Consider the following 11,427-nt stretch of genomic DNA (forward strand, 5'->3'; position numbering starts at 1 on the left):
GGTTCAGGAAAACCAAAAAGAGAGGTAGGAGGTCTTGCACACAGCCAGACCCCAAGTATTTTTCTTTCTTGTGCTACACAAGAAACCCTGTAACAGGAAACAAGTTCTGAAAAATCAAAAGGAAACACAAGGCATTAAGTTCAGAGTAGTTCACATTCATAACCCTTGGGGTCAGGTGTGGAAAAAACTGAGATCTGCCGACAGTCAGGTGAGGTTGTGAGCACATGCATGGATGTGCATACATATATACATAAATATAGTTTCCTGACTACACATTTTGCTAGCTTATTGAACTCCCTCAGATCACCCAATTATGGATGATGGCCAAATGAAAATTTTCAAGTGCCCAAAATTAAGACCAAGCCAAATTCGATGAAACATTCAAAAGCATTTCTCAGGAACAGATGTCTTTATAGTGTTAGGTATTCCACTGCACACTAAACCTCCACCCCCAACCCCCTTTATAAAATTAGGTGTACTTTAAAAGCACTATTCTAGATTAACAAGAAGCTACTTTATTTAAATTTCTGCCCTCCCCCCAATACTTTTACTATCTGCCCTACCTCAGCCATGCCAACAAAGAAAATCTGACTCCAGGTATAAATAGCTCTTGAGACTTAATTCAAAACTGTTCATGCAAAATTAACCTCACTGATCAATGCCATTACAGAAATGTTTGTTAGACACCCATATTAAGCATAAGTTCACTCTGCTAAAGTCCACACTAATTCCATCTGATTCTCTGCCAAAAACTGACGTATTCCTTAATTTAACAGTCTTAGGGTATGTTATTTTTCCAGAATGACATGAAATAAATAGTTTTTCCCTGTTCCTATTCTGATTGGAACACGTCCTATATTTCTGAGATTCCTGTACAGCACAGTGGTTACTGAAGCCTGGAAAGTGGAAGCAAGCTGCTAAAATCAATCTTCAGAAATAATCAGCATCAAAATACAAAATGAACTTCATATCAATAAGCAGTTTTCCAGTTATGAAACATGACTGAATCCATTCAAATGCAGGATGCCAGGGACAGACTTGAAAGTTATTTCATGGCTGTGGTTTCAACTCTGCAACAGCTACTGTGATGGAATTTTATCGTACTGTGCTAGAGTCTCTGGCTGACATAAAAGGAAAGACAACACTGTATTTAATTTTCTCTCTCCTCCACTGTAATTCTTTTTCCATTAAACACAAATAATAGAAGGCCATGGGATGAAAAATAAATTAACAATTCTAAAGCCTGATTTATACTCACAGATAATAGCAATAAACTCAAGTAACAGAATACCCTACTGCAACAGTTACAGGACTTCAAGCATAAACCAGGGAGAATGCTTGACATTCATGACAAATTCATGACACCACATCAGTGACAAAAGTGAAGTGATTAGAAAATTAGAGGAAAGAATTTTTTAAAATAATGTCATGTTTTGCATAAAAAATAAATTAGAAATTGTCTCCAACACTTGTTGCATTTTTCCCACCACGCTACCCCATGGAACCATTACAAACTTTTACCATACTGAGAACAAATGTGGTATTTAATATCTTTCCAAGTACAACCAACATCTTTTTGCTAGCAAATATAAATGTTGCTGTAGTTGTAAAGTACTATGTAACCATCCATAGTCTTTACAAAGAGGAAAAAAAAAAGGGAAAAAAAGACTAAAACAAAATCCTTCTATTTTCTAGATGGATTTTGATTCAGTATGCACTAAATATGACTCAGTATTCTGAGAAGACAGCACTAATTCTTCACTAATTATCAAGCCTACAAGTTATACTATTGTAGTATTACACAAATAAGTTAGATCTTTCTTCTTTTTTTTTATCCTTTAGGCAAACAATCTTGCTTTAGGAGAATTATTCTAGCTCTGTGGAAAATTCTCTTCGGCTTTCACACATACATGAAGGGCATGTTATAGGTAGTATGCTACAAACTGCTGTATAATTGAAAATCAGATATATAGGTATGCCAGATATATATTTTGTTTCCCATCATTTTGTCACTCTGTACTGATTCAAAGTAGTAACACTTCAACAGAGACCTAAGCAGATTCTCCAACTCTAAATTACCTCCAGTGGCTCTATCAACTACATAAGGGGACTCCTCAGACATCTAAACTGTGTCAAAATAAATTGTGTGAGTACTTTTTTTCTTATCTTTCATTTTCTGACACTTAGGTTATCAGTAAGAATGTGTACTATTTGCGAAGAGGGATATAGGCAAGGAAACAGGCATCTGGCAGTTTATAAATCATTAGGGTGGCAGGGTTGTATTCAGTTTACAAAACTGGCTTGATCTGGATCAAGAAAAGTGGAAAAAATTGTCCAAAATCCTTTAAGAGATTTTTTTTTCTCAATAATTTTCCCATTAAAAAATAAGTAAGTGCTCTGATAAGCAAGGAATTAGAAAAATGTAAACCATAAAAGCCTGGCTAGTCCCAAATTAAAAGGACTCCTATCCTAAATGCTGGTCGTTGCAGATTGATCATTCTAATGCCTTACTAGGATCACACAATGCCTTACTCGATTTGAAAAGAGCCAACATCAGGGGATCTGAATGCAGAATTTGGACATTCAGATTAACAAAACTGTAGGAACATCCCTGCAGGTCTTTTGTTCATTTGTATTGCATTTCTCATCACAAAGTACTTTTGTACCTGTAAAACAGTATTCATTTTAGCTTTGAAAAAGTGTAGCAGATAACTATATTACTGTTTTCTGATAAAACACCAAATATATGTTTCCTTGCTCTATATTCAAAATACATGAGAAAAGTATATGATAATCAACATGGTTATAAGTCAGATAAGCGTGAAGGAAAAGTAACAGAAGGAACCATTTTGCTAAGAGGAAAAAAAAAATCCAGAAAAAGAGAAGAACCTTCAGGAACGTTTAAGGAATAGCTATAATTTTCTTTCCAATAGATTTCTGACAGTAGAATTAGAATAAGTAACATCTATATACTGAGTTTCTGGTGCACAAAAAGAGGATTAGTCCTGTCAAGTCTTTGGGCTATAGACTAAACTGTTTTCTAAATGTTATCTCCTAGGAAAAAAAAAGGTCAGGAAAAAAAAACAGAAAACTGAAAGAATTATATTCTGTATAATCAGGAACTAGCACACTTCATTCCCAGCAAGTCTTTTCAAAATCATTTAAACAATTCCACAAAACCCACCACTCAACAGTGATTATATTTTTTGTGGTTTACTATAAATAATTTCAAAGAAAATGAAAACTGGGTAAAGGGATTTATTATTTATGACATGACAATGTTTCTGATATTATCTTCACAGAAAGCATAAAGACACCACTTCTTAATAGATTTTGCATTTTTAGATTCTTGTCTACAGCTTCTTTCTACCTTCTCCTCTTACCTAATATTTAACAACATATTTTACTATATCATTGGATGAGTTTTTGAAGATTGATCAGATTTAGTCCTTCCTTTTATTTCTTCTTTTTTCAGAAACTCATTTAATATTTGGCATAGATACTCCAGAATAAATGAATGTCCCTTTCCTGTTTAGAATAAGTTTTTAAAAATAAATTGTAAAAATTTTATACTAAAATACTTCTTCTGGAAAAAAGTATTAAAATGAGATCTGGCACTCCAAGACCTAAAACTTATGTTCCAGTGAAAGTTTTAAATTAGGTCACAAATGACAGCAATTTATTAGACTGAAGAATAAAAAGTTTAAAAATATTTCTGGTAAAAATCAATCTGTTCCTTCAACTTTCTGAACATTTCAATGCAAAACTTTTAATATCTGCTATAAAACTCTTCTTCTTCACACTGTCTGGAAAAACTTGAGTGTTGTTTATTCTAATTATATCCTAAGAAAGTGTAGCTGCTATAGATTTTCTTCTCTCCATATCCTTCTGATTAAAATGTTTTTGTGAATGTATTACAGGAACAAGAAGCATGATCCTCGCAAATACCAGATTTGGGCTGTGCATTGTCACGATAACTTGGTAGACCAATCTTAAAGAGAAACATTTTACAAAGTGCCTCAGACAAGTACTACATGCAGTGAATAATCATGCAGTAATTTCTTTAAAAACCATGATACCTGAGGGAATAAAGTAAACACGGCTGAATATGGTTGGTGAAACTTTGATTCATTCCCTCCCTAAAGGGATGCAGTTCATATGTGAGGTTTTGCTGGTGTCTCTGAAACTAATAAAAAAGAGCCTTCTTCATCTTAGAGGTTTGGGGTTTTTTTGGGGGGGAGAGCAGTGAAGGGCAATTAAGCAGTCCTAATGAAATCTATCAATTTTAATATAATCGGCTGTCAAGACTAAACAGCAGGCAAAAAAACTAAGATGGGGAAAGAAAAAATAAGGAACTACATATCAATACACAATTTCAACCACATCGAGAGATACTGTACTTGGAATAACTCAGGACAGAGATGTCCGAGTCCCTGCAGAGTCTGGTTCATAGCTGCTACGAACTGAAAGTTTTATCAAAGAACCAGTTCTGCTATGGATGCAATGGGATACCCCATAACAGCATAATTCTTTTACTGAAGACTTCAGTCAAATTCAGTGTAAAAAGAAAGCAAAATTCATATTGTACAGGCAACTAGATTCTAGTATTGTCTTGCCATATGATTGTTTTTTACTTACAAATCCTAAATTAGTTTCAATTGTACTGTGATACAAAACATAGGCTTCTTCAGCAATTAGCAAGGACATCAAAAAGTTGAGCCTGCACTCATTGTTCATGTCTATATGTAGGCATTTCCTCCTTGAACCAATTTGTGACATGTATGACAACCTTAATTCTGCTACATCAATGTGTTTTGAAGTTAACTGATATCCAAGACAATTTAAATTAACCTGGGGACAGAATCTGACAAGCTACTGCACAGTGGCAGAACTGTTGCCAACCTTCTGCATGCTCTTGCTGCAAGGAAGTGCCTAAAAGCACTCCCTCTGTGCACTGCTGAAATAGACACTTTTTCGACAATCTGATTTCCTTTTCTAGTCATGTTGCAGCCCAAGTACACTGCTTAATGAAGTGTGTTCCAGTAGGTTTCTCATTTGCTACTATCAGAAACTGTGAAGACCATTCTCCCCAAAATGGAGTCCGCTTATCTGTCTTGGTGAAGGAGTATGGCTCTGCACGCCCCTGAACACATATATGCCATTAACTTCTGACTGAAGTTGCCTCAAATACAATGAAGTAATTAAGAAGTTTTAGGGCCACACTCCTATTGCCTGTTTTACTCTGCTAAACACTAGAAGCAACGTCAATAAAAAAAAAATTACTATGAATTTCAATGGTGCAATTGAAAATAAAATGAGGTTATTATTATATGTGACCAGTTCTTCTTAAGTCATAGTCAACATGCTTTGTACTTGACTGTGAAAAAATACAAATTATAAATAAACTTAAATGGCAATTGAAGTATGTTGTAAGAATATCTAGGATGTACAGCACTGGAATTGGAGACATTAGTTTACTATAACGTATTATCAAAAATAAATGATGGAGGGAAACAGGAGGTATTTTCAAATCACATTCCACCTACTCCTCAACTGCTAAAACAGTCACTTAAAAGGTCACTGCAGTTTGCAACACTTGTGGTTCCCTTGAGACCACTCTGAGTTGTTAATTCAGATTACATCCATGCTTAAAAATCTGATAACCAAGGAACTGTACAGTGTCATCCCTTGGCATCAGAAGACAGATGATGAGCAAGAGTCTCAAGGCAACAACATTAATTTTTAAGATAAAGTAGAACTGTGGCAGCTCTGAAGATATAAGAAATACACAACTGTGTTTCTTTTTCAACAGTATTTAAAATTTAATGCTTGCTTCAGCTGCTGACTTAAAATCACAAGCCTCTTCAGCCCCACAAGTATCTGGCTGGGACTTACCGTTACTCCAAAGAAGTTGGTTTCATTCATAGAATCCAGAAAAATTTTGCCAAGTTTGTGATTTGTATAGTTAAAATCTTCAATTTTTTGGTGCTTGTTGGTGGCATTGAGATACTTCATTGCCCGCTGCAGAGTCTTGGCAATGACCCATATTCCATCATAGGCATAACCATGAAATTTGCTGGATTGTCCATCACCGCGCTTAGCATTGTATTCCTTTTCATATTGCTGTGGAGTCTGCAGAGGAGAAAAACTTCAGATTTACTTCAATACTTAATATTTTACAGATATGCGTCCAAACCTACACCTTGAAGCGCACTCTCCAATTTAGAGATGTGCATCACTAATACAGAAAAGACCGCCAAAACAAAAATTAAGGAAGAAACATGTGCTGCCTGACTTACAAGACTGATGGCGACACTGGTTGGGTGACCTAGGAGACAGGGAGGCTGAAAAGCAGTTGTTCGGTTTCCTCTGTATGGAGGATAACCTTGCTTTATTTTGGTTTTGTACAAAAGGCTTCAGTTCAACCAAAGCCACCAGCATATTGGTGAGCCATAATGCTACAACAGAGAATAAGTCTGTATCCCTGCAAATTAGTGGTCTGATTACACTTTATGAGATAATGCAAAACAAGTGACCTTTACTTGAGCAACTATTTGCTTAATGTGAAATTATCTGAGTGGCAATTTGTCTATGTTTTACAAGTTTACTAAACTCTTTATGGTGTGCTATCTTATGATGAGTTGCTTTTTTGTAAAGTTGCCTTTTGTGCTCACTCAGCAAGACATGAAAGACAGATGAAAAAAGATGAAAAGCAGCAAAATCAGCATGTTTATCCATTGGCCAGCGTTTGCATGCATTTGTTCTGTGACAAAATGTTATGTACTTTATGGAAATACCACATATTTACATATTTAAGACAAGCCCCACCCCCTAGTTCTGAGAGGCACAAATCGCCAGTGAAATTAGCCATTTGCAGGATTAGGGTTAAACATAAAAGTTATCTTTTTCTGTGCTCAACTGTTTAACTTGACATTACACAGCATGTGATACTGCAGACTATAATTCAAGCTTTACTGTACATTTAACTGTAATGTTCATGCAGGGGGAACAGGAGAGATTTGAGGCAAGGGACTTTACTGCTTCCGTACCCTGTAGAGGATTGGAATTGATTTCTAAATATTCAAAAATTGCAAACCAGTGGAAAGATGAGAATAATGATGATGACCGCCAGCTCTCTTTGCAGAAGAACCCTTTAGCTTCACCTCCCTCCTCTGTGCTTTGCTGTGCCAAAACACTGGTGAGACAACTGATTGTGTAATAAAACAATTGGAGGAAAAATACTAACCCTTCCTGATATGGTCTTTATCATTTTTGAGCTGAGAGGCTCAAAATCCACTCCAATATAGCCTTCCATGGCTGCAAGAAGATTTTTGCTGAGACACTGTGAGGAATTAATCCAGGATTCCCACCAAAGGTTTTCATACCACCCTGGAATAATCCACTGGTACTTGCTGCCATACATTTCTTCATCATAAGCCTACAAAGAAAGAAAAGTAGAAAAGCTAATAGACATTGTAATAGACATATTGAACATAAAAGTAATTGTTTTCTGTTCATATTTTTTCCATTATTAATGAAATGGCATAATTGAAGGATACACAAGTATTTTGAACAGTTTAGAATAATTACTTGCTAACAATGAAGACTCCTTTCTTGAAGATTCCTGTCTTTAAAATTCAGGTCACACGAAGAGAATATACTAAAACCTATTTTGCTTTCAATAGACCATTTATTCAAAACCAGAAAAATAAAATACTGGATTCTAAAACTGGGGGAGATAAAGAGGAACACTGGCAGAAAGCAGAGCATTTGCATAAGACATTCTCCATAACACAGCTATTACATGAGAGGTAGGACCACCATGCTAACACGTTTAAACTAAATTATTATCATCCTAATATCATCCTAAAGACCACCTGAAATAGGATAAGGTTAGACAAGAAAACTTGGATCCTAGGCACCATCAAATCACAATGTTGCAAATATGAATTATGACACTGTGCTTAAACAGAGACCACAGGGACATTAAGTAAGCAGTTTCTTATGAGGAGCATGAATCAATAGTAAATTGATAAAGCAAGCAAATTTCAATGATTTCATTTTTTCAGCAAGAAATTCCTTCAGGTGAAATTCTATGTTGTTTGAATACTGAATACAGCCCAATGTACTCCAAGATACTGAGATGATGGTTGTCTCCTTACAATATATAGCAGATACATATAACAGGAAACAGAAATACTTTATTAGTCAGGCACATATGCTGTTGTGCCTAAAAGCTGATCTTTTCATAATAGATATTCTATTTCATTGTGTGGAATAGTGTTCTAGGATAAAATTAGCAAATTTTATCTCAGATGTTTCTCTCAATGTCTTGTAACTAGATATTTTTCTTTTGATATTTCAGTGAGACTCCATTTCAGAACAGCAGGTTTCATGCTTCTTTGGCTCCTAATATAAAAAATACTCAAGATACAAGACATACTTATAAGATAAAAATTCCAATTTTTAGAAATACATGGTGCAACCTTGGAGGTCTTAACTGGAAAACTGCTACATCTTCACAGAAAATGTTACAGAAGGAGGAAATGATGAGAATGCAAATAGGACATATTAATCATTCAGAACATAACCATTTTGAAAAGTATCCCAAAGACCATACCAAAAATCTATCAGAAAAATAAAGATGAATAGCAAAAAATATGAAATAGGACAGCCTCCTAAATACATTAATACCCAAATTAAAATTGAGCTTTAAATCTGTGAAGGCTATTATAATGGTGTCAACTCGGTTCATAAATGTATTGTGCACAAAGCAGATTTGTTTGGCCCCTGGTTGCAGAAGCTTTTGTTCAGCCAAAATCAAATATCATGCATTTGTATACAGTGCTGCTTGAAAGTGCTCCTGTCTGAAACCCAGTGCCTTGCATCTCATATCTTACTTATTCCACAATCCACATAAATTGCTTGTCTTTCTCTCGCTCATTAATTCTACCCTTCCAGAAACACATCTGCTTTTGCCCTCCTGCCCATCTCCACTCCTCCTACAGCTGATGTGAGACCACATCCCAGGTCCCCCTGCGAGGAAAATATCAATCCCATCCTGCAACACTTTCTGATGTCTAAAAGAGTTTCCATTACACAATGAGGTCATTCAAGACCTCTCAGTGATATAGTGTCTTTTATTTGACAGTTTTCAAATCACTGAGGACACAAATTAACACAGAATAGTGCTTTTAGAGAAGGACAATGATCAGTAGTTTCCCCTGCTCTATACAGATTAAAGTATCAAATTGTGTGTTGCAAGAAAGTATTGGCTATGAACTATTCTGAAATTGGAGCTGTTGGAATTTTTCTGTTTGCACTTGAGCCTGTTTCCTGTATAATCTGTAAATGTCCTGGGATATGGGCTGAAAATTAAAAGTTTCAAAATAGCCAGAAATTCCATCCTGGAAACAAGGGATCATTCCCAAGGTTGCACTGAAACTTTCACATTCCTGAAGAATTTAGTTACATGTCTAGATTTTGCTTTAAAAAACAAAACCCAAACACTTTAAGAGCTGCCAACCCTTTATTCGAGATCTGGTGGAATGGTAGGGTTTGAAGGGTAATCTGGGAAAGGCAAAAGAAGGAGGAACAAAATCAGGTCCTCCAAAGCTGAGCACCATGACCGTGCAGTCACTTTTCTAGCGACAGCACAGTTGTTAGTGTTCAGGCATTTCAGTGTTTGGGTTCCAGAAAACTTATTACAAAATAAGGTTTTCTGCCACCATTTCCTCCCTGTTGATTCTTCTAAATGGAGACGATTTTGATGCTTAAAAGATACATTTCCTTGAAATATGCAGATCTTTCCTGAACTGTTTGAATGCACACAGACCACCTCTTACACGTTTTAGTTTCTAAGGGGAAGATTTGTTTGCACACAAGAGTAAGGCAAAGAAAGTTTACAAATGCTTTGTACCATCAGAACAGCATAAAATAGTCATATGTCTTCCCTAATCTTTCCCGTGTGCCCTACCTAGGCTGCAAAGCCCTGAGTTGCTGTCAAGCAGCCAGGAAACTGTCCTGGACATTTTCTGCCCTTGTGAGACTGATCTTTCTTATTTTTTTTTAAACTTTTCATTCTTGTTTGAATCCATAAAGAGATGCTTATTTACAACAAATAAATTTATGTAAGAGATCTTTCTATGTGTAGTAAAAAATTACTAGCAGTTTGTTCAAAAGGGCCTGCAAAAACCTTACCACCACTGAACTTCCATCATATTTCCAACATGACAGCATGGACACATCCTATATCCCACCCCTACAAGAATGCCTGTAGACTTCTGAATTGCGATGAACCTCCATCTGTTTCTCATTAAAAATCAATAGTGCCTTTACTTCCAAAACAGAGACTCACCAGTAAAACTCTATCTGCTCAAGGAGAACAATGTCCAGTGCTTTTGTATCAACCGTGCTGATTAAGCCTGGCTTTAGTAATTATTAAATGTTTACTAAAAAAGACACCTAAAGCTCATGCAGTGACCTATGCATAATAGCCATCTTCTTTAATTGTCTTCAGACAGATAATTGCATCAGCTAGGCATCAGTCTTGATGTGTGCATGGCTATATTGCATTATCTCTATGGCTTAAAGAAAATACGTTGGAAAAATTCCCACTAACAAATTTTAAAAATAAAATTTTCTGCAGAACTGAGGTTTTCATTGGGAAGATGCGATTTCATGTTAATCCAATTTCAAATGAAAAAAAAGATGATGTCTATCCAACACAGTTGACCATTTTGATTGTTGAAGTGTTAAGTTTTGAGCAAAATACCCTAATTTCTATTCCATGAAAAATATCACATTCATCCCACTGAGCTGAAAACAAAGTTAGAAACCTAAGATTTCCCATAGAATTAAAATTGCCAACTGCTTTTGACACTAGTGTTAAATGAATAGCTAAGCTTATTTAAATCACTATAGGAAACACCTGCTAGCATTCACTTTGGCTTGAATTAGTCCTGTCATGTTTTTGAAGTTTGCCACTGAATTAGACTATCTTTTAGTCCATTTATCTTTATGTGATCTGCATCTTTTTTGTGTGTGTGTGTCTAGGGGGAAGGGAGAGGAAATAGCAGGCGAAATGAAAATGAGCATATAAACTCCAATGGATATCCTGAGGAAACCTCACAGCATATGATTGTTGAATCCAGACAGAAAACCAAGGCAGATTTTAAAGATTTTCTCACCTACATAAATCATTAGCAAATAATATTCAGGTTATAACCACAACCAGAAAAAAAAATAAAAATCTTGCACTAGTACAATAGCACCTTCTTTTAACAAACCCAAAGCCTTTCTCTGGCTGACATCAGCCACCCTGCAGAGAATCACAAGTGAAACCTGTCTGAGGATACACCTGGGGAAGGGGGTTAAAAAACTTGACATGTCTAAATTATCATGCCCTTAGACACATAGCTGTAGGAG

At 35.8% G+C, this 11,427-nt stretch overlaps 1 protein-coding gene across 1 annotated transcript in view; it reads right to left on the bottom strand.

Annotated features, from left to right (window-relative positions):
- The window catches only part of GABBR2 (gamma-aminobutyric acid type B receptor subunit 2), a 491,815-nt gene that overhangs the window by 238,597 nt on the left and 241,791 nt on the right, over positions 1–11,427 (bottom strand). The window contains exons 6-7 of the mRNA XM_072851328.1: positions 7,247–7,438; positions 5,896–6,132 (exon numbers count right to left, since the gene is read on the bottom strand). Of these exons, the coding sequence (XP_072707429.1) occupies positions 5,896–6,132; positions 7,247–7,438 (429 nt within the window). The remainder of the gene's footprint in view (positions 1–5,895; positions 6,133–7,246; positions 7,439–11,427) is intronic.

Source organism: Ciconia boyciana, chromosome 2 (genome assembly GCF_034638445.1).
Source record: "Ciconia boyciana chromosome 2, ASM3463844v1, whole genome shotgun sequence".
In the NCBI taxonomy this organism is placed as follows: Eukaryota; Metazoa; Chordata; class Aves; order Ciconiiformes; family Ciconiidae; genus Ciconia; species Ciconia boyciana.